The sequence below is a fragment of the Salminus brasiliensis genome, chromosome 25, assembly GCF_030463535.1.
Source record: "Salminus brasiliensis chromosome 25, fSalBra1.hap2, whole genome shotgun sequence".
NCBI classification, from domain to species: domain Eukaryota; kingdom Metazoa; phylum Chordata; class Actinopteri; order Characiformes; family Bryconidae; genus Salminus; species Salminus brasiliensis.
This window is the reverse complement of record NC_132902.1, coordinates 23241043-23265396: the sequence shown is the minus strand read 5'-3', so window position 1 is coordinate 23265396 and position 24354 is coordinate 23241043. Positions and strand designations below refer to the sequence as shown.

General features: G+C 40.3%; 1 protein-coding gene and 1 long non-coding RNA gene across 6 annotated transcripts in view; one reads left to right on the top strand and one right to left on the bottom strand.

Annotated features, from left to right (window-relative positions):
• Window positions 1-20376, top strand: part of ppip5k1a (diphosphoinositol pentakisphosphate kinase 1a) — a 47279-nt gene extending 26903 nt beyond the window's left edge. For 3 of the 5 annotated variants that reach the window (XM_072671766.1, XM_072671768.1, XM_072671767.1), the window contains 8 exons: window positions 197-337; window positions 584-677; window positions 2027-2152; window positions 6956-7018; window positions 11804-11983; window positions 14450-14587; window positions 16312-16425; window positions 16639-20376. In XM_072671766.1, coding sequence (XP_072527867.1) covers window positions 197-337; window positions 584-677; window positions 2027-2152; window positions 6956-7018; window positions 11804-11983; window positions 14450-14587; window positions 16312-16425; window positions 16639-17222 — 1440 coding nt within the window. In that variant the 3' untranslated portion in view covers window positions 17223-20376. The remainder of the gene's footprint in view (window positions 1-196; window positions 338-583; window positions 678-2026; window positions 2153-6955; window positions 7019-11803; window positions 11984-14449; window positions 14588-16311; window positions 16426-16638) is intronic. The other 2 variants (XM_072671770.1, XM_072671771.1) reach the window with 2 other exon arrangements.
• On the bottom strand, window positions 2237-14426 carry LOC140548274 (uncharacterized). The gene is made up of 3 exons (XR_011978552.1): window positions 14272-14426; window positions 6941-7078; window positions 2237-6584 (listed from the first exon to the last, which is right to left on the bottom strand). It is a non-coding gene; the product is annotated as an uncharacterized lncRNA (long non-coding RNA).
• Window positions 20377-24354: the final 3978 nt, after the last annotated feature.

Sequence of the window (24354 nt, the reverse complement as noted above, 5' to 3'; positions counted from 1 at the left end):
TATTTTATTATTAATAAATATTATTTATATTTGCAGTATACCTATTTTTATTTTATTTTGTATCATTTATATTTATTGTATTATTATTAATAATAATAATAATAATAATAATAATAATAATAATGTGATGTATCTTATCTTCTAACTTTCATGGGTGCTTCCATTTCTATCTGCTTTTTTGTATTTTTTAATTCAGAATGACCAGAAGCAGACAGACCCTGGCAGCTTGGAGAACCTTGTTCGGGACGAGCCAGACAGAGCCCTGCCTCTGTCTGAAGCGGTCAGCACTCAGCGCAGGTCTCCTCTGATCCGAAACCGCAAAACCGGCTCCATGGAGGTGCGGCCCAGTGGCCATCATGCAAATCCAACTTTATCCATCCGCTAATGCAAATCAGCTCTTATCTCCCCTGTCCAATACACTGCACAGCCTTGTTTACACTGTGACTGTGATAGGGTTGCACTGCAACTGCTGCCACACTGACCCTTGGCCAGATAGCAATCTATATGATGTCAGGGTGACTGAGTTTGGCTTGGCCTTACATGTCTGTTCCTGTTTGTGTGTGTTGTGTGTGTTTCCTTGCAGGTCCTGTCAGAAAGTGCGTCCTCTAAAGCAGGCAGCCACCGCCTTTTCCCCTCCTGCTCACGTCAGTCTCCAGAGATGAAGCAGAGCGGATTAGGTAGGTATCGCGTGTCTTGTTTGTCTCGACCATCCACACTGCCCTGCCTCTCTGTTTCTCTCTGTTTAAAAAAACACTGCCTAGGTCCAGACCCGGCTCTGCGTCCCTCACTGACGTAAAGTAGGTGGAACAGAGATTCACTGAAACTCTAAATACACTGCGAACAGCATGTCAGATATGGAGTCATTTTAGACTCCATTACTGTCCAGGAGGTGGATGGCATTATGCCCTTGGTGTATTTATAGAGCGTGGAACTGGGCAAGATGACTATACCCATTACTACTATAATAACGTATATCACGGTATGCCACGGTATGCTTTTGTGAGCATATTATGGATATCGTCAGCACTTCTAAAACTCTAGCAGCCTTTAGGCCATGGATGCCCCCTGTGCAAAACATTAAAACAATAATAGACAAGACAATTTATTGCAAAACATTAAAAAGAGTAAAAAGATTAAACAAGAGTCCTTGATGTAACATGGTTAAAATTTGGCTGCCATTATTTTGGCCTAATGTGAATGTCTTGATTTGTACAAATGGCCCCAGAAGCACCTGCAGCACCTGTGACTGATCAGGATATTTACAGCACACTGTAAAATATTTAGTAATAAAGATTGCAGAATTGCAACGACCCATATTGCGACAGTCAACAAATAATACACTGTGAATTGTGCAGGTTTTGTTGTTTCTGTTTCCAAAACATGAATTTGTATAGTTTGTTTAATGCCGTTTTGTAAATTAATCTGGACATGTTCATAGCTAAGATCCATGCGACCACTGCAGTTTAATCCTCATGTTGAGATTAGAAAGTTCAAACAGGAACAGTAATCAGTACCAGATTAAATGTGAATCAGTGATGAACTAATCACAAAATAACCAGCAATTCTTTAAACCAAGTTAACAAAATAATAGCATGTCCTTTAGAATATAAATGATGTGTGCAATATAGTATTTTCATTAATGAAGATAACTAATAACCATTATTAATGTCATGCATTTTTCCATCATATGCACATATAAACAAACGTTAAACTAAGGCTGATAATGTCCAGTTTATTAAACACACATTAAGTTTAGTCCTTATCTAATCTAAACCATCCTCACAGCTACATTACATCATCCTTTTTGGAGCATCACATACATCAATCATGTGAGATGTTAATCCGTGTATGAACTGTATATATTGTTAATTTCAATACATTCAAATTACTGCTTTAAATGTATAACCAATAAAATAGCTTATAACACACAGTAACTGTAGCTTTCTAAACCTAAAGCCGAATCTAAGTAACAGCATGTGTTTGTAGTGAAGACTAACTAATTTAGTGCTCTAACCCCCCTCCACAGGCTCTCAATGTGCAGGGCTCTTCAGCACCACTGTCCTCGGGGGGTCCTCTAGCGCCCCCAACCTGCAGGACTACGCCCGCACACACCGCAAAAAATTCTCCTCAGGCAGTTTGACCTATAAAGACGGTATGTGCTCGGATGAGCTGTTCTCTTTTTTTTTTTTTTTCTTTTCTTTTTTTTTTTTTCTCTCTTTTCCCCGAGAGCCAGTGAGAGAGTGCTGAGGTTAGAGACTCTTAGGTCAGGGCACTTCCATCTTAAGCCTGGCTAAAGGAGCTAACACTAATGATACTGACTGCGAATGTAAGCCAGTAGCCAGTTGACAGCTGGTGGCTTTCATTGGTCGTTAGCAACTTTAGCTTTACTGACTGAACCATTCATTTTCTATATGGGGGAAAATGTTAAATGGTATGTTTTTAGTAGGTAAAGAGTCTCCATCATATCATTAGATCATTATCGAAGTCTTCGTTTACTGTTCTCCACTCATTTTGCTGTCATACTCTCTTTTCAGTTCTGTCCTTTGTTTGGTAACAGCTCATGGAATCTGTGCACTTGCCATTCATCGTCTCTCTTGGCATGTTCGTGTATTCCTTGCTTCATCTCAGGATTTTCACTTTATAGTTCTTTGTGCTGATTCGGTACCGTTTGAATGAATACCAGTGTGAAAGGGAAGTTTTACTGATTTCTCAAAACATTTGCATAGTTAAACTATTAAGATGCAAACAAAGGCAGTTGGGGTGGTTTGGTGTGAAACGCTGCCATTAAGAAGGAAACTTACCAAGACAAAACGGTTTAACAGGGGGGTGGTGGGAACTTGAAGGGCACATAAATGCTGCCCTATAGAAAGGTATTACAAGAAATGGTCTAAAAAAAAATGTTTACAAAAATTGCATTGTAAAGCAAAATAGTACCCCAAGAAAACTTGTATTATTATTTATTTATTTTATTATTATTATTATTATTATTATTATTATTATTGTATTGTCATTATTAGTAGTAGTAGTAGTAATAGTAGTAGTATTATTGTTTTGTCATTATTATTATTAGTAGTAATAGTAGTAGTATTATTGTTTTGTCATTATTATTATTAGTAGTAATAGTAGTAGTATTATTGTATTGTCATAATTGCTATTATTAGTAGTAGTATTATTATTTATGCCCACCCCCACACACACACACAAGTTTTACCACCAACATTACCACTAATTTTACTCAACATTACATCTAAAAACTCAACAAGGTTTTTTTTATGTAGCTTATCATTTTGAGTAGCAAATACAACGATAATTTTGCATTGTCGTCTCCTGGCTCCTATCACCACCACTGTAAAGAAGCCATTGTAGTCATTGTTTCTCTACAGTGCACCACTTCACACCACAACCCTGTGAATTCCTGTGTGTACATCTTAATGGTTGAATTATGCTCAAGTTTTGAAAAGTCAGTGACGTCCCCCTTTAAGTAGCAAATCACATACATATACATATACATATAACCTACTACGGTTGGTTCACACTTAGCCTCTGACTCTGAATACTCCTCCCTTTATCAACTCAATCTCTATCTGCCACATCTAATGCATATGGACAGTAATTTCAATGTACTTGACTTCAGCACCTGCCCATTGTTTTCTATGATAAGCAAACGCTACATAGGTATCATCACATTAGGTTAAAAATGCTGGAGTGCCCTTTTAATGGCGTGCCCCTATCTGCCGTAAAGACTTTGCAGTGTGTCATGTACCAGTTTGACATACTGATCTTGGGTTGTCCCCGTTATAGCTGAAATTCCTTTTATTTATTTGATTTCTAAACTTTCTCCAACAGTCAGGAGCCTTTTTTCCTCCTTTAAAGAAATCATATTCTTCACCCTGACGCCACATTAGTGAGGTGCATGATCCTGACAGTGCTAAACAGCCTTAAGGCCAAGGATAAAATGACCTTTATCACAGATAGACATCCAAAGCAGATGCCCTTCCAGAATGTTCTGAGCATGCATCCCTGTTACGAGCAGGTATGTCCACTAGGTGGCAGTGTTACCCTGCGAAGGGCCGTTCTCTCTCTCTCTCTCCGCTGCCATTTTCCAAGCAGTGTTTTGTGTTCTCCAGTAGTCCTGCAGCATAATGTCTGTACTCCCACCTCTTTCACATGTCCACATACTCGATGTTCATTGAAGTCTGTGGTGAACCTGTATTCCAGTGCAATCCTCAGTATTGTCTATGTACAGGCTCTCTCAGCCCCAGTTCTCACTGTAGTCTACACTTGTGGTCTCTGTAGGCATCTCCTGTTGCACTTTAGTGTTACCGTGTCTGTTGTTGTGTTGAACGCATGTGTGTGTGTGTGTGAGGGGGGAGAAATGATGGATCTCTCTCTCAGGATGTTGTTGTTCAAGTCTGTCCACCATTTTGTTCTCAGAAAGAGATGCCATCTCATAAGATGGTGTCTGACTGTACCATAGGGAAGTGCCCTGAGGCTGAATTTTAGGAACTGTAGCCAGCTGCATTATTTCCACCATGTTTTCTTGTGAGTCTTATGAGCAGTCAGGAGAGTGAAGATTAAAAAACTGGAAGCTGAGAGATAGCTGGGACATTCCACCAAAAGAGGACCCACCAATAAGCTTCAGTATTACAAAAATATGTAAATTTATTCATTATTTATTTCTTTCGTCATTTGGATACTTTGGTTGAGAAATATGTCCTTTACATATTTGAACAGCGAGGACATCAACTTGCATTGTTGGCTTATTTTAAGTAGTAGCACTTATTATATTGTGTTAGAAATATTATAGTGTGTGTGTGTGTGTGTGTGTGTGTGTGTGTGTGTGTGTGTGCTCACATTTAACACCACCTCTACCAGTTAAGAATACCCTAATACTAAGATGCATTTATAAACTGATCTGAGGTCAGTGTAAACTTGAGATAATATTACAGTCTACACCAATCAGCCATAACATTAGTCCCACCTGCCTAATACTGAGTAATACAACAGCCACAACCGATCTGACCACTCGAGGCATGGAGTCCACCAGACCTGTGAAGGTGTTGTGTGGTATATGGGACCAAGAAGTCGTGTAAGCTGTGTGATGGGGCCTCCATGAGCAGACATGACCCTATCTCTGATTCTCTTGGACCACTTTTTTGGTTTGTACTGGCCACTGCATACCATTAGAAACCCCACAAGACCTGCCTGATGTTTGGGTCAGAACATCTTTAAAGAGTTTGGTTCTTGTTGAAGTGGCTCAGATTCTTACGCTTGCCTATTTTTACTTCTTTTAACACAAACATCTCCTTCAAGACCTGACTGTTCACCTGCTGTGTTAGTATATCCAGCCATTGACAGATCTATGCCACTGAAGATGAAGATAATCAGTGTTTTTTATGCACTTAATGTTATAGCTGGTCGGTGTACATGGCCTAACGTTGTTGAAAAACATGATGTTTTATGAGACGAGGAGGTGTGAAAAGTTCTGATATAGGATTTAGGATATATAGCATATAGCTTATTTTCGAATAATAGATTTTTGTTTTTTTAACTAAAGCATAATGTAGAAACGTTTAACTGAAAATACTCTACTTTATTGTTAAGCTTGTAGCCACAGTGGGCAGCAAAGAGTTTCTAGACAATGCATTACTATAATGACTGGATTCATGATTTTGTTGTTGGCTGCAAACTAATGTTGAGATTAAAGACATGGACAGCAGGTTTCCAAGCTATGAATGGAGGACAACATAAAACATGAATGTTACATATGTTCAGAAAGTACATTATACATGATTTTTCATTCAGTTATTAATAATAATAATAATAATAATAATAATAAATGTGGTTCTAATCTAATAAATCTAATTAATTCAATTATAAGGCTCTGACATGCATGGGTGTTTGGACGTACTGTAGCCACCAAACCTGTAACAGTAAAAGACAGTCTTGAAGAAAAGCAATATTTCCTTTGGACTAAAGAAAAAAAATCACAGTTTTACTAGAGAGTAGTCAACTCTCTTAATTACAGTTAGACACTAAACAGGCACTTGTTCTTTGTCAGTCATACGTGCAACTCTACCAAACAACCAGTGCCTGTATGTTAATTAGACCCAACTGAATTTATCATTTGAATGTTATTATAATAGCAGTAATTTTTTTTTTTTTGGTTTAACATTTTGGGGATTAGGATGTTTTTGGATGGGATGGGACCGTAGCAGGTAGCACGTTAAGTATAAAAGGAGAGATCTCAGACCAACAGCACACTAAAACAGCTGTACAAACAAATAAACAAATAAAGCATTCAGGCAACTAGTACGGGTAAAGTACCTTTTCCAACTGTTCACAATATCGCTGTTGAGCGTGTATAATATTGTAGTATACATATTTTTTATTATATTGGTTATTTAAGAGAAGCGAGTAATGCAAATGAATGTTCTCATCCATGAAATAAAATATATTTTAACATCCGCCCAATATCCAAAATAAATGGTGGGATAAAAGTGGAATGTCTCAGTTGTCTCTGAATGCCCTTTGTTCAGTGTTTACCTTTTAGTCTTGACTGATATCTCCAACATAGGCTGGATCTGCAAACAGTGAAACAGTGAGACTGTAAAAACCTGCCTTAAGTGATCAGTAGTGTCTGAGACAATCAAATACCCCAAAACATGAACTGTAAACCAGCTGCACACTTTAGCTTGTAAATCACACTGAACACTCTGCTGCTTGTCTTGCTTTCTCCCAGTGTCCCTCTATCTAACTGTATCTAACTGTAGGTACAACAGCAGCATAGAAACCCCCCAATGAACAAATCCAGCGCTGTTCTCCCCCTGCCCCTGAATGTCTCTCACCTTCAGCACTGTATGACCACCCCCCAATCCAAATAAACAGCCCCTCCCCTCATCCTCTACAGGTGCACTGCAAAGATGGTAACACCAGTGACCTTTTTTTTCCTCAGAGTTGTTGTCTATGCCGGCAGTAAAGCGATTTTCTGTGTCGTTTGCAAAGCATCCGACTAATGGTACGTCTGCTTCTCTTCAAGTATATTTCCACATTTCTCCACCTCCTCTGTCTTGCATGTCTATGGAAAAAAAACACAAACAAACATCTGTTTGAGATTCTCTAGTGTTTCAGTTTCTTTCAGTTTTCAGTTTAACATGGTCACCGCCATGTTTCCTCCAGTCCTTACCAGTTTTCTTTCCGTTTCTGTCTGCCCATTCATCTGGACGCTAGCTCTAACACCACCCTCACATTCTGTTCTGTAACTTCTTGCGTACGACTGTCACTCTCACCTAATCACTCGGTGTTCATACGTTTCTGTTTTCTTTCTTTTTTTTTTAAATTTTATTTCTAAGACAACAGTTTTGTATATTTTTCAGGATATGCGAGAGTGCTTGGGGGTGTGTGTGTGTGTGCGTCTGTTGGTCATAGCATGCATGCACATGTGTTTGGGGAGCGGTGTTGGTAGGTGTACTATTACTACTATTACTACTATGTGAATTTGAGCCACAGCTGGTCCACACCCTTACGAACTCTACCCGTGTTCTAAGTAAGTATCATTGTAAAACACTTGTTTTGCTATTAGTGAACGGCATTTCTGTGTGTGCATCTAAATAACTTCTAAGCAGGGCTGCTGCGGACTGTGGAATTGTAGACATTCGCAGCTGAGCCCTCTGTGAGCATGTTGGCCATACTGACCAGAACCATATGTTCCCAAGGGCTTTGAGAGCTGGGTAGGTGTGGGCATTATGGCCAAAGTGGAAAACATGACCATCACCACATCTGTTGTCTGTAACAGTTATCACATATGTAAACATGCCTCCTTAGAGCCTGTAGTGATACTACAGTCATCATTTCTACTATGGCATTTTCCATAAACCAAGAAATCCCACCCCACCACTTCACATTGATTTGGGGTGGAGGTTTGAAGGAAGGTTGTCTGAAATATGAACTTGGTTGTATGTATTAGCCTGTAGATTATTGGTAGGCTAGCATTTAGGATTGGTTGAGCACCTCAGGGATTCCCAGTGGTTGTATAATGGTTTTGCATAATTCATGCTGGTGAAGTAAGAAAACACTGATTTAAAACCAAAATCATGAACTCTGTTAAACCGATAAAGCTGAGGGATAAACCGCTGCACTACTAGTTTTAGGCCAGAATGTCTCTTATCCCTTAAACCTTTTTAGTTTAGTTTTGTCTGTTATTCTGTAAATATTGCAAATGATTAATTATGTATTTTAAATGTTTCAGTGTCTACTAGGAACTTTAAATTGTTCCGTATCTAAAATAAATAATCTATAAATAGTTCAGTTTCTCCAGTAAATTCAGAATACAGAATAATGAACTTATTCTAGTGCAAATGATTCAGTAACCATTACAAACATTATTCAGTCACTATTTTAAAGGATTCATTAACTACAACATACTATTCTCTAACTTCTGTAAATGATTCAGTGTCTAGTATAAATGATTCAGTAACAATTTCAATAACGGTTCAGTCACTATTTTTGAATGATTCAGTATTCAGTACAATAATCTGTTTAATATCTACAACAAACCATTTAGTAACTACTGGAAATTATTCAGTATCTACAATAATTTATTTAGTTACTGTTACAAATGATTCAATATCTACTATAAATAATTCAGTATCTACAATAAATAATCCAGTATTTAATGTTATTGGTAAATAATTCAGTATACATAATAAAATATTCGGTAACTACCACAAATGGTTCAGTCACTATTATAAATGTTTACAATGTCTCTACAATATGGTTCAGTACTTAATAGAAATTCTTCAGCAACTTCAGTACCTCTTCAATTCTGTGCCTTTTCCAATTAGGCAGGTCCAGTTATGTTCACATTGACCCCCAGCATTAATGTAATTTCTTTTGACCTTCTGACAATGGTGTGAAACTTTAGATGGCTTTACCTTATTGGGAATCCTCCTCTAAAAAAACAAGCTACAATTAATCTTCATAAGTTTGTCATCATATTATCCAACCCCTAGTACCAGGTGGCCACCTGTTCTGAAGATCTTCAGTACTTCTGTATATTCAGAGGTTATATGGTTTATGCTCTTGTGTTTTTTATTTTTTATTTTTATTTTGTGCACTTACATGCTGAGTCTTCTACAGTATATGATGAATTATGAGTGTAATATCTCTGTTAATTGGTATGACCTCCTTATCACTATATATATAGTCAGTTAAGTCAGTAATTAAGTCAGTTAATTAGAGGAATTCAGTGTATTTTAGAGGACTCGTATCTACATTTTCTTGTGTTTTAGTGTTTTAGTTGCAAATTATTTGTAAATATCCATTTTCCATATATACAGTGTATGTATGTGTACGTCTATCCAGTGGAGGATCACGGACTCTGAATCTATCGCAGATAGCTTAACTAACTAGCTAAAGTAATTTATCTCGATATTGGACACCATTTTTAACAACAATTTTTCAGATTGATAATTCATTTTTCAGATCTACCAGACACAAAATGTCTGATTCGCACACTGACGTAGATGCTGCAGGATCTCAGGATCCCATAAAAAGTCCCATGAAGTCCCTGTACAAGCCCAGTCTTTACACAGCCCTGTGGCTGTAGGGAGTCCTCCTGTCTATCTCTCTCAGAATCTTTTTGGCTCTCAAATCAGGGTTTTTAATCTTATTTGTCCTGCAACCCACCACACAACAGCTTTTTGGCATATTTGCTATTTTGTTTAAAAAAGTAATGAAGTCTGCGATACAAATCAATGGAAATTGCACAGTTCCGTCCCGTCCCTCCGCCACTGTGTCTCTATCGGTCCATTCATCATGAAATTTTGACACAGTGAAAAACAACTGCTACATTCACATTGTCAGAAAGCTAAAATGGAGATATGACTGCTTTGTGTGAAATCAATGATATAAAAGATATGTAAATGAGCTCTGTTCTGTAAATAAGTCTCGTTTAAAAAGCAGTCCAGGCTGAAACACTCTTTATAAGTTCAGTGTGAATACATGGGGCTAAACAACTAATACAGAATATATTCAGTACACTATTTGTAAGTGCTCTTGGTTTTGTGAATCACAAAAAACATTAAATTACTTTTTTTAGATATGCACCATATAAACTGGAGGGGGAGTGGTAGTGTGTACATACTACACCAAACTGTTTTATTAAAAATAAACAAATTTAAAAAACATTTAGATTCCTATAATGTGGGTTTTTCAGCCAAAATTAATGTTTTGCGTGTGTGTGTGTGTGTGTGTGTGTGTGTGTGTGTGTGTGTGTGTGTACCAATATGTACAATCTTCTTTATTTGAGGAGATCTTCTGCAGTTCTGTGTAGGTTTTAGCTTCTATCGGTCCACTGATCTACAAATAGTGTCTGTCCTTCTCATTTGTGTTTAAAAATGGTATACTGGTTTTACTGGTATAATCAGGGTACTTTAATAACCTGATTTGGAGGCTAGTGTACTACAATTAAAACCAAATGTTATGTAGTTGTCATTGTTCTATTGGATTTTGTTTAGTTTGAGGCGTAGTGGGTTTTAGTAGATCTACAGACTGATGATCATGGTAATATTGTGTTTTTTCAATTTATATATTTATTTTGGCTCGTATAAAAGATTAACCGACCTGTGGGTCTCTAGCTCGATGTCCGGGACCTCTGGGAACCCCCCGGCTCCCACTTTGAGGTGGTTGTAGATTATAGTCAACATACAGATTACAGTCAGATATTTTAAATATGTTGTGCTGTGTTGTACTTTATTTTATAATACAGACCTAAAAGTTTATTATAATTGAATAATATAAATTTTATGTAAGAAAATTATGAATTTTTGTGGAAGCATCCTAACCAGGACACCGTTGTCTTACAACCAGCCTCGACCTGTGAAATTTCACCTTTTCTGCATAAAAAAAAAACTTTATTCAAGTATAATTGGTCGGACTGTGGTCTTAATTTTTTGTACAGCTTTTCTTCATATTCAAAGATGATTTGAGATGGTTATTAAAAACAATGAAAAATATACATATACAAAATAATATACGATGCCTAGACCCTAGTCCAGTCTAGTCCAGTTACCTGTGTTTGCTAAGCTGGTCACAAACCAGCTTCTGGCATCTAACCTACTAGAACTTATATCCACTGCAGACCCCATAATGAAGCCTCTTTAGCTGATGTTATGCTGTTTCTATGGTAACTTTTATCTGGTAATGAAGGAGTTTAGGTCTACGACTACTTTGCAAGTTGGTCATGTTGATGAATCAGATGGGTGTAAGTGTTATGAGCAAAAAATAAATAAAAAAAGCAGCAACCCCTGAAAGCATGTCACATGACCTTAACCTCCTGATGCAGACTCTCAGATTCTGCTGTTTTAAAGTGATAGTTTTGCAGAAATTAAATTTGCAGTTTTCTGTTACGAGTTACGAGGCTAAAGTAGCTAAAAAGTAATGCAAGCTTTTAGACACCCATTAGCAAGATGCTAATTGCATGCCTTAATCCTCACACACTTTCATAGAACTGTGTCGAGCTCGTCGGTAATCTCAAATATTGTCTTATTTAATGTCCGTCTATTAACCTGAGCAGGGCCGAACACTGAAGTCTGAATTTTGCCCAAACTTTGTCCACTGCTTGAACAGGTTCTGCTGTTAGCCAGTGTGGTTTTGGAGAGTTGAACATGGCTGTCTCTGGAAATGCTCTTCTTCAATCTGTAAAATTTAGCTCTGTCTGGCAATGTCCCGTCCATAAACCCCCACCCCCAACCACTTCCCCTCTTCGTCCACGCTCTTCCACGCTCTACCTCTTCTTCCTCAGAGCCCCTGGAGGAGCACCATGTAGCCCAGCTGCTGAGGCGCTTCTCCACTGCCCCCAATATCGACCACTCGCTCTTTCTGGACAGTGCTCTGGCCCATCACCTCCACCAGTGCTCCTACCACCTGCGCCTCTTCCGCAACTGGTTAATCTCCGGCCAGGACCCCCTAGAATACCTCTACGGTCAGCCAGCCCTGCCGCTACAGCGCCCCTTTACTGCGTAGGGCTGCACGATAAAGGCAAAAATGCTCTTTTTTGTTTATCACAATTATTCAGGGAGTTCAGACACACAATAGCTTCATTTAGCATTTTTAGCTGGATCACATTTTCACATTTTTGCATTACAAGCCCATATTTCCTTGCATTTTTACATATTTTAAAACTAATTGATAAAAATTGCTGATGTACAACTACAAAGAGAGAATGTATGCCTTAAGTTTATGGCTTTTAAACATAGACAAGGCAATTATGTTCTGTTAAGTCCTACGATTCATTGTGCAGCCCTACTACTGCGCCCTGGCCTGGCCTGCCTTGCCCTGTGTTGCCGTGTGCTGTGCTTGCAGTAGCGTCCGGCCTGCTGCCACAGCTCTCCCCAGCTTGTGTGGAGCATGTAATGCTTGCATTTTTCTTTTAAAGATGTTGGCTTATGCAGCTGGTTTGAGATTTGTCAAAGAAGTTTTGCTTAACAGGGTTTCTAAAAGAGTAACCGCTATGGTGGATGCTGTGGTTGACTGGGCTTTACAGACTAGATGGTGTTTGATCTGGATGTAGATCAGCTGCTGCATGTTCATGTCATTTGAATGCTCACTGAGTTAAAAAGAGATAAACATTATGCCAATTTACACTTCGCTGTTTGAGCTGGGTCACATTCTGCCTGTGATTAAATATTGAACCGCAACAGATGCGTCCACCTGACTGATGATAGTGATTCATGTAAACGCAGGCGGCAGCATTTGTTCCCTTCGTGATTTGGATCGGCTTTGTGGCTGTAGAGGCAAAAACACTGGTGTTAATGTTTGAGGTGGGATGTTATTCTGGAGGGTAGCGTCTGAAAATCTGCTTATATGCTCAGGTTTTTGTAATATCTTTCATTGAGTTAGGATATAGCAGTGTGGACAAAATATGGACAAAAGTATTGGGACACCTGCTCACCCATTCATTGTGTTTTCAGAAATCAAGTGCATGAAAGAGTTTTTCCTGCTTTTGTTGGAGTAGCTGTCTTTCTACTAGATTTTAGAGGAGCATTGCTGTGAGGATTTGATTGCATTCAGCGACAAGAACGTTAGCGAGATCAGGATGATGATAATAATAATGATGATGATGATCACCACCCCACCTCAATCCCTAACTCCCCAACTCATCCCTGACTCCTCAACGCATTGTATGGAGCACCACCATCATTCCAGGGAACACAGTTCTTCCACTGCTCCACAGCTTAATGCTTTTTACCCCTCTAGCCCACGCCTGCCATTAGACATGGCACCAATAGGTTCATGTTTATCTGCTCCAGAGTCCTATTCTATTATTTGTCGCCTTGTTCTCTAAAGGGACTAGACAAGCTGTGTTTGTGTGCATTTGCACATCTGTGTCAGCAATGGGTGCGAATTAAAGTAGCTGAATGTATTCGTTAGAAGGGGTGTCCACATACATTTGGACATATACACACACACACACAAACACACAAACTATATGTGTCTCTACCTCAGTTATTGTCTGGGTCTAGCTGTCATAGCTCTTGCAGTATGATCTGGTTACATCAGCTGATCACATTTTTGCTTTGTTGTTTTTGTTTTTTTCTTTTGCAGTTTGACATACTTGTATATTTGCTGTACTAAAATCTGACCAAGTAGATATAAAGCTGACCAGGTAGAGCTTAATGAGTGAGTCTATTTTTTTTTAGACTTGGTGTGTTGATGTGCTTGATTCTAACATTGTCTTTGACTGTTTAACCTCTACAGTGTGATCTAATTGGCTCACAAAGAACGTCTATGTGGGTTAGGGCTGATGGGAGTATTTAAATTATTATTATTTTTATAACACATGCAGTTTACGTTTTTTATGAATTGTCAGTAATTTGTTTACAGTTTGTATAATGATGCATATTTCTTTCTCTTTTTTTTTTTTAAGTAAGAATGAGCCTGATCTACATTCTGTTTATATATATATATTTACTTATTAATCCATTGTTTATAAAAGACTATTAGGGCTTGTTATTGTTCTATAATAATAAATATATAATAAGTAGATTTTTGTTGTTTATTTTCTATCTTAAAATTCTAAACAAGAAGTAGATTACTAAACTATTAATGTAATTGGCAATGGCAGCTCTATTATTAATATATTTGGCTCTATGGACTGCTTTAAGCCATGTAGCCATGTAAGAGCCAGATTATGTTCGAATGTGCTTGGGCGTGTCATCATGAGGTCAGCATCTTTTTGTGATGAGTGTGTGTGTGTGAGTGAGACCTTACCTCCTGACCTTGCCTGTGGTTCTCTCACTAACCAGGATGTGGTGGAATGTTGTGGACCCCTTTGCTCCATAGTGGTGTATGGGTGGGTTTGTAGGTTAGCCCCTCGCTCTGCCGCAGGCTCACACTGATAGCAGGGTGGGACCACTGTCTGCTCTTGTGTCTCCTCTTTGCTCTGTAGGGTTTGAAGGCTGCTCCATGGTGCCCTCTATCTACCCACTGGAGACACTGCACAACTCCCTCTCGCTCAAACAGGTGGACAAGTTCCTGACGGCAGTGTGTGAGAATGCTGGGGATTCACATAGCAGGACTACCAGAGGTATAGTTCTTACATGTCCATAGCCCACTCACTCTATATACATTTTAGCTAAGGCAGTCTGGTGAAAATGTCATAATGCAGTGGGGTAAATAAGCCTAATGTAGGTACCTTTTGTTTAAAGACTGCTCCATCCTAATCAAAGGGCACTTTTTGGTCTGGTTAAATGCAGAGTTGTTGGGCAGGTGTGAAAACAGTAATCGCACTCTGCTGTGGACCAAAACGGCCGCACGGAGAGTCTTGAGAGGAGGTGGTCTCAGTCCGGTCCCAAACAAACTCTGGAGCTGTTTGTTGTGATGAGAACATGATTCAACCTCAATCGAATTCCCGACTCTATCCTATTATCAGATGTGCTCCTCAGATTGGAGCTATTCAGCTCTGCAGGTGCTGTTTAACCTGATGTACTCTCCAGATAGTTATTACAGCTATGAACAGAGACCATCCCTGCCATTGCTCCATGTTAACCTGCACAGAAATCTGCACTAGTCCAGAACAAGTCACTGCACTAGTAAGATAAATAAAAGTCTATGTTGACCCATAGACTTTTATTTATCTGAGGAAGACCTACACCAAATGGAGTTGTCCCAGTGTCCCACATGAGGGCAGTTTACTCTACATAAAGGCCTATATTTAGGATGCGACATTTAGGACATGTCGTTTTTCTGTTGAATGCTGTAAATTAGCAGTGGTCAGGTTACCAGTTAAGCAGACAATGCAATGTACAAAACAGTCCAGCATACTAATGTTAGCCCATTTAGCTGAATGGCATATCAATTAGCTGAATTGAGTATCAGTGACGTTCATCGATCCCCCCTCGCTGTGCACTCGGTTGCAGTTTGAAGTAGTTCAATTTGTTTTTAAGGCAGCAGACATAAAGAGCTTGGTTTGCCTGTAGCTCACCACAGTCACCAAAAACCATGCAAAAGTTTGCAGTGCTTCTGTTTCCTTTAGCCCTGCCGAAGATGCTGCCTCCCTTGGTCACCTGTATCAGGCGACATGGTCTTAGAGGCTTGTCTCTACAACAAGCTGAGGACCAGCTGGTAGTGATGATGCGAATGCTTTAGTTAACAGTTGTAGGTGCAAGCGTAGAGGATGCAGATGTGAGACAAATGATTTGAGGAGTTTGACAAAGCTGAAGTAGACTTCTTATTCACCAGCTTCTTATTTAAATGTATTACTCAAATTTCTCATTCCACCAATAAGAAGCTGGCGGAGGCAACTTTAGCGTCATTGAAATTTGGATGCATACAACCGTTTTTTTTGCAAATGTAAAAACATAAAAACCTGAAATAAAGACCAGAAATTCCTAAATATGAAATTATTGGTCTCTCAGAGCTATTTGCTGCATTGATGCATTATCGGGTTCTTTGGGTGACTTGTCCTAAATCACCTGTGTCTGTATATACAAACATAAACAACACTAATGCATTTATTAAGGTGGTACCTCCTGTTTTTTTAGTATGAGTAAAACCTACTATTTAGTGTGATAGTGTACATTGAATGGGTCACTACCTGCCCAGTCTCTGCCCTGTGTCTCTGAACTGATCTAAAGTTCTGCAGCTGGAAGAGGGCTGTCACTCATTTTGACCACTACTGCTTAGTTCCTTGGACCTAGATTAAGCATTAGACAAGATTAGACAAAATTAAAAATCTTAGGGCCAGGGATTAAACCCAAGGTACTTTGCTACTCCAGTCTTGTTAAGTGTATCTTCTCGTGTGCTCTGCAGCTTTGTCAGCCATGTTTGACTGTCCGAATCAGCCCTCGGTGGACTCGTACATCCCCCAGAGAGTGCTCTCCTCATCTGCTTCTCTGCGGCAGCGCTCCGATCGCCCACCCTGGTGTGAGTACTGAACTCCTCTGGTCTCAATTAGCAGGGGCTACTCTGTAACAGCCCTTTTAGCCGCCCTTAAGACATTAGAAGAGGAGTGGCCTGTTCGGACTTATGCAATCGCTTGCGGAGAGGTCCTGAAATGGTTCAAATATTTTCACAGGTGCTCTAAGACTGTTACACAGTATTATTTGGTTGGTAAACGTGTTATTTCTCCCCCTGCAGATAGCAGCGGTCCCTCCAGCACTGTCTCTAGTGCTGGCCCCTCATCCCCCACCACAGCCGACACCTCCCCTCGTTTCAGTTTCAGCGAGAAAGCAGCTCTCACCCCCCAGAGCAGCGAGGAGATCCACTCGGCCTGCCAGCCACCCAGCCAGTCTGCCCCAGCCTCCTCACTGCCTGGCAGTCCACCTGCTGACACTGACTCCCCCAGTGCCCCTCATCCCCTTGAGGACCCTCAACCACCATGCCCTGATAGACCCAGTGACCTGGATGTGGACAGCACAGACAGCCCGAATGGCCCAGATCATGAGGAGGTGGACTGCAGCCCCCCCTGCTCTCCTCTGGCTGAGCTAAGCCTGCGTATGGAGCCCTTCTGCAGCCTGCCTGGCTCGCTGCCTGTACTGCTGGAGCTCCGGGAGAGCAGCTCAGAGGCTGGCTCCAGTGCCCAGACACCACTGACCCCAGATGAGCCTGACGAATTCTTTGATACACAGGAGTCGATGGAGGTGTGGCGAAGCAGCCCAAGGAACCTGCCACACTCCGGCACCCCGCTGGAGGTGGGAGCTCCGCATGTATCTGAGCCCTGATGAAGACCTGGAGCAGCTCTATTTCTCTCACACAGTGGATCCCAGTTCCAGACTTGGAGAGGCTCTATGCACATTATTGTGTTTTTCCTCACTTACACAAAACACTATGCTTTTGAAAGAGCAGTGTTAGTCCCCACACTTTTAATGTTAGGGCTGGTTTGCATTTCCAGGGTTACGCTAGTAGCGTGACAGACTGAATGCTATAACTGCTCTAATTTTTTGTTCCCCACCTTTAAAACACCTACAGGTTTAGCACATTTGATTGAATTTTAATTATTAGCTAATTAGAAACTAATTAGAAATGAATTAGCTTCAGCTAATGACCGAAAGTCATTAACTCCGCAGTTATTCTACATTATTCTCAAACTGTAAGTCTCAGACTTACTAAAAAAACGACCTACTGCAGATTCATGCTGGGTTAAAATCACGACACAGTTATAACCATCACACTGTAGAAGCTACAGACACTGCAGATTCATGCTGGGTTTAAAATCACGACACAGTTATAACCATCACACTGTAGAAGCTACAGACACTGCAGATTCATACTGGGTTAAAATTGCTGATCATTACTAGTCAAACTATGAAAACTACACACTACAGGTTCCTACTGGATTAAAATCACTCCAGTTATTACCATCAGACTATGAAACTACACACCCAGCAGATTCATACTGGCATATCTCAAAACAGGACTGGGATTGGGATCCACAGCCTCACACATGTGACTCTTGTGTTCTAAATGTGTGTGTCCTGCGCCTCTGCAGTGCTGATCCATCGCTCTTGCTATAGTGCCTCCGTGATGTCCAGCCGGCTCCCATAAATCTCCTGCAAGGTCCTGGAGATGCAGAGAGCTTTGAGGGTTACTAAACCAATCAGATGTTAAGGACGTTAAGGAGAAATGGAGAACCTTCTCTGCTGGTAGCCCGTATCTGTAATTCTGCATGTTTGCATTTCAGTGTGAAGTCCCGGCGCTCCAAAAGAAGTGAACGAGTTGCTGTCGTAACAAGGCCTCACCCTTACAAATAAAGGTGCTACAAATGGTTCTTTGAGGGATGCCACAGAAATGACACTTTTTGTTTCATAACCAGAACCATTTTTGTAAAAGAATTTATATCAAGTGAAGGTTTTATTTTTTTTCCCTGTTAAAACAGGGGTGGGCAATGGGGGCCGGAGTCCAGCTCAGTTTCCCAGATCTAGCAGACCTAGTAAACCTGGTTATTAACAGATGAGCTGAATCAGGTGTGCTTGAGGAATTCGGCCCTCCAGGACCGGAATTGCCCACCCCTGCTTTAAAAGGTTCTTCACACCCATACATCCTATTTTCTTCAATAAGTTCTTGAGAAAAGTCCAAACAGAAGGTGTAGGTCAGATTTGTGGTGTTTACAGCTCGGCTCTTATAATGATGGAGCCCATTGTCCTCCTAAACGGAACAAATCCCTAATAAGAAAACACTGGGAAGGTCAGAATCATGGTAAAACTGTGTAAGTGGGGTTTAAGATGATTGAATAAGGCCCCATGTTATTTAGGAAACTTCTCCTGTGGCATCATTTGAAGAACCATCGCTTGCAGCTTTATTTTTTGGAGATTTTCAAAACTGTAACCTTTTACTGGAGGGAAAATATTTATTTTGGACCATTTTGGTTCATTTCTCATTAGAAGGGTTGAAGGTTAGAAGGGTTTGTTACAATATTGACGCTTCTTTTATCCCATCCACGTGCTCTGCCTGTGCGTGTCAGCTGTGTTACTGTTGTTATGAGCACTAACGCAAAATGGCCAGTGATCAAAGCTGTGTAAGGTGCACTGAAAATCCATGCTGTTCGATGTTTTCTGGTGGACATCTTGCCTCCCTGTTTCTCGCAGAAGAAAGTAACCCCCTCTTCCTCGTGTGTTGGCTGGTTTCGGTTCTTAAGAAGACTTTATAATTTTTCATTTTTCAAAAAAAGCCTAAAATCTATTTTCTTGAAGTACATCAGGTCTGACCTAGTGCTCCTTCACCAAATCTGCATTGACGCTGTTGGCTGCCATTTTTCATGCATTTGGCAGACCACTGTCCTTTCAAATTCACCTCCTTCACAGTGTGGAGAAGCACAGAAGCCCCAACCCGTAGCCTACTGAAGATATTCTGCTTTTTATAGCTTGTTTTGGTTTTGCCAAACCCTTCAACACCACTGTCATAACTTATTAAATCATAAAGAACTGCATATCTATGTATGATTGATATATATATATATATATATATATTTATCAGCTAACGGAAAGCATATTTTTAAATATATAGAGACATAAAAGAATAGTCTCATCTTTTATCAATTTTATATTTTTGTAAAACATATAGTACTACCACGGTTTTGACTAATGAATAAGCTCCTTATTTTATCATGACGAGTTCCTGTTCATTTCCCATCTGGCTCTGTAGCTTCCAGCTCTTTCAGATGCAGATTTTGTACTGCAAGCCTGGCTGCCTCAGCTCCGCAGGCTCTACAGAGAGATTAGCATTATTATGGAGTGAGATTCTGGACTTGCTCTCTTTCTATTGTTTTTAATGTACAGTGAAAAAGCTTACGAATAGGGAAAGATACTATTTAATCAGTGAAATATGCTGCTGCTGCTGCTGCCCAGAGGTTTACACTGTAAAATGCTATGTTGTCTGCTGACGTGCAGACCAGTAGTAGTCTACATTGTGGAAAGACTCAAGATTACACTTACCTTTTGACGTGTATCAGAACTCTAGACGGTGGGCATTAGTACCGAGTACAAGACTTGAGTAGAGGTCGCCTCATTTCGCTGATCTATGACCAGCATCCCATACTGCTATTCCCTTCCCTCAACCGTTGTAAAAAGGACCCATAAAGCCGGGGGGTTACCCGCTGGGAAAGACTTCAGTTTATTTGCTGAACTGACAGACTACATTTCATTGTCCAGGCAATTTCACCACAGCGTGGGTATTGCAGTGAGACTGCTTTTGGATACATGTTGAGTTGGTTCATAAGCACTGACGCTGAAGCTCGTGGCCCTTTTAACTCCACCTCAAAGACATAGTGCTGCTGGTGCTCTGTATGCAGTCTGTGCAGTCGTGTGTTCAGTGTCCCAATAGAAATGGCTTTGTTTGTCTACACAAAAAAAATTCATCAATAAAAGTCGATGTAAGCTGTTCCGTGTGCTTGGACTTACTGAGCGTCTTCTTGGTAACACTTTTTATTAGAAGGCTCCCTACATAGGGGCCTTGATCAGGACTCGAATAGTGTATTTATTAAGCAGTGTTGAAGCGTTGATGGACAGCTTTTGCTTGGTATAGCATGATGGCGTGAAGGATTTTAGGAAGGAAATGAATCTAGGAGTCTAGTAAAGTAAAGTGACCGCTGTTTTCTATATTTATAACACCCTTATGAAGCATCATTCCCAAATAATAGAACTCACAAGCTAGGGGTCTTGTTAGGAATGCCATATATCAGTCTGGCTGCAGGTATAGGCTGTTTTTTCATGTCTGTGGCGCTGTGCGTCCGGAGACATCCGTCTTTAACTAAAGTAACAGCTATTTTCTCCATTTATAACACCCTTATGAAGCATCATTCCCAAATAATGGAACTCACAAGCTAGGGGACTAGTTAGAAATGCCATAGATCAGCTTTTGTCAACATTTGTACTTGAGTCCAAGTTCAAGGCAGCTGTCTGGCTGCAGCCATAAACTGGTATGAACTGGGTTTTGATGCCTGCAGCCACACTGGTCACATGGGTATAAAGTGTTATAATACAACTTACAGTATATTGTGGTAGAAGTGTAATTTCATAGGTATAAATATAGATAGCCTCCTGCTTGTGCTTGTAACCTCCCAAACGCTGGCCTTAGCAGTGTTAAATTGTCAAAAATAGCAATAAATACTGACAACATGTAAATTGGGTATTTACAAGAGTAAAAGGCTTCAGGTTGTCTCTCTTCAAGGAAGGTAAGGGGTTAATGAGTCAGCCTTGGCCCAATCCAGAGTAATCCAGAATAAAAAGCAGGATTTCCAAATGCTTTCATTGCTTTCATATTCTACTGTTATCATAATTACATATTTTAACAAAAGATCATATTTTACATTTTTATTGTATTTCTGTTACTTACTGTTATATTAAAGATTATACATCATTTTTCTTTCATTTTAGAAACTTTTTAAGCCCCTAAAATTGTTATTACTGTGCCTGAAGACTGAAATATGTAAGTGACGTATCTGTTCTGATTGGCTGTCGTCATTTAAAAAGCACTGAGAGCTGCAACAATCCTTATAGCTTCAGCATAAATGGGTGGAGCTAGAAAGCTGTTGGGTGAATAGGCAGATATATGTAAATGTGTTTTTGTAACATTGCAAAATCAGTGAATTCTAAACAGGCTGTTTTGCAGCTCAGACTCGAGAGTTGATACCCCAAATAGAAAATCAATTCCTTCAGTGAAAGAAAGAATATCCAGATTTTGCAGAAAATGAAGCTTTTGAGTGTTTAAGGTTTGTTAGTTCAGTGTTTGGCTAAATTCTTTCAAAAACTACATATAGAATTATACCCCAAGGTCCTTAAAAGGTCATAAATAATCTATGAATCCCTTAAAATAATTACTCGTATGCATATGATATATGCAAATGACCTTGCTGTTCTGATTTACTGTCCTGTATTGTGCCTCATTCAAAGAGCAGTCCTGGCTGAAACACCCCTTATAACTTCAGTGTGAATGGGCGGATGAATATAACGGGCTGTTTAAGCAGCTTTGTTTCCATATATAGGCCGAATAGACTGCAGAGCTAAGAGGACGCTTAGAGAATGAAGTAATTTAGTGAGATTCCAGGTTAAAATTCCAGGTTTTACAGGAAATGTGATCTGTAAGGTCTGTTAGTTCAGGCCTAGGCCTCATGTCTCTGGAACGCAGGCCCTATTTCTTGCTCGTAGTACGTCCTACTCTCTCAAGCTACGAGTGGAAATGGGGAATGCATACAATAACATCTCAGTATCAGTCGTATCAGCAACTACCACCCAAAAACTGCTCCGTTTAATGGGGATCAGGGACAGTGGGGCTTTGTTGTTGGCACTGCCGCCGTGCCCAACACTGTGTTTTCAGACGTACACAAGAGCTTTGTTTATCTCCATTCGTCTAGCAGGATAAAAAGGGGGGTGGGTGGAGGAGGGGGTCTCTGACAAATAACAGCCATGTGACCCAGATGGTGATGTCATGGCCATGCGCATTCACTCTTTGCCAGCCGAAGTTCTGTAGGTGGACGGCAACCTCCCAAAATCTGACCATTGTACTGTAGGACAGTGTTTCACTTGTCTGAATAAGGCTGCTGTGTTTGGGAGTGAAAATATTAGCACTAGGCCTGCAGTGGGAATGGTCCCGGATAGAACAGTGGAGTAATGTACACTGTATGTCCAAATGTTTGTGGACACCTCTTCTATTGAATGCATTCACCTACTTTAAGTTGCACCCATTGCTGACATAGTGGTGCAAATGCATACACACATATAGCTTATCTAGCCCCTGTAGAGAAGTACTGCCAATAGAATAGGACTCTCTGGAACAGATAAACATGAACCTATTGGCACCATGCCAGCTAATATTAGGTGTGGGCTAGAGGGGTGTTATAAAGCCCCCCAGCATTGAGCTGTGGAGCAGTGGAAGAGCTGTGTTCTCTGGAATGATGGTTGGTGGTGCTCCATCCAGTACTTCTGGCATGATCTGTGGAGTGGGGATGAAGTGAACTGGTGATCATCCAACATCCTGAACTCACCAACACTCAATGCAATCAAATCCTCACAGCAGTGCTCCTCCAAAATCTAGCAGAAAGCCTTCTTTTTCCCCAACAATGAATGAGCAGGTGTCCCAATACTTTTGTTCAAATGCTGTAACCTGCAGAAGAGGCTCCTGACCACAGTCAGTCTTCACCCAGTCTAAGCTTTTAATTCCAGTCTTAATGGATCTGCAGCCGTTTGCTGTGACCTCCTACCACCATAGACGAATTCCAATGCTTTTGTATCTTCTGAATTCCTAAATCATTTTATTCAGGAAAATGATGATCAGATTATACAACGCTTGTGCAAGTAACTGAATTTGGGCAACTTCGCCCTTATCCAATTACAAAGCCATTGTCCAAAGGACACATTTCCTGCTGTCTCCTCTCTAACACTGTCTGTCTCCTGGATTCAGTTACGGTCTGTACGGGTCTTAGCGTGGGTCAGATTATACACGTCTGTCCTTGAGTTTTCCCTTTTCCCCCATAATGTGTTCTTTTTTTAGTTTTTGGGAATGTTTAATTCCTAATTTCTCATTTTACATTAAAAGCATTTAGCAGACGCTCTTATTCAGACAAACTTACCAAAGTGCTTCACTGTTTACTGTTTAGCTAGAATCCAAAAGATCCATCCAAGCTTAGATACGACTAAATACAGAAGTCAGTATGGAGACCACAATACTCCACACTAGTCTTCACCCAAGTACTCTCAGAAGAGGAGGGTCTTCAGTCTGGGTTTGAGGACAGCGAGTGTTGGACTCTGCTGTTCGGACACCCAGGGGAAGCTCATTCCACCACTTTGGTGCAGGACAGAAAAAAGCCTGGACGCCTGTCTTCTGTGGATCTTAAGGGATGGGGGGTCAAGCTGAGACATAATTTTAATTTTTAATTTCAATGGCTGGTTATTAAAAGAACATTTCTATAGTTTATAGAACATCCATATGATATGAATAAAAGTCCTTTGCCCAAATAAAAACTAAAATAAAAACCTCCTGGAATTGTATGAAAATTTAGGAGTCTTTATTTTGATTAATGGAAAGGGGTGTGTGTGGGTGGGGGGTGGGGGGGTGGTGTTCCTGCCTTGTGCCCAATGATTACCCTCCTGAGGGTAAAGAAGTAGGATGGCTAGATGGTTAGGAATTGTATGGAGCCCTTCTGGTGACATCCCATATAAATGAAGACATGGGAACGAGATAATTAAGTGGTGGTCCCGTCCACACTGAACGCTCACGCTCCTACCGTCGTCAATTGTTTTGCCTATTCGGTGGGCGTGAATCACATGCATACCCTCTCTACACTGCCTGATGCCTGAGACCCTGATTTACCACAGGTTTAAGAAGGTTTGGGGCCTAAAATTAGTTTTTCAAATACATTCA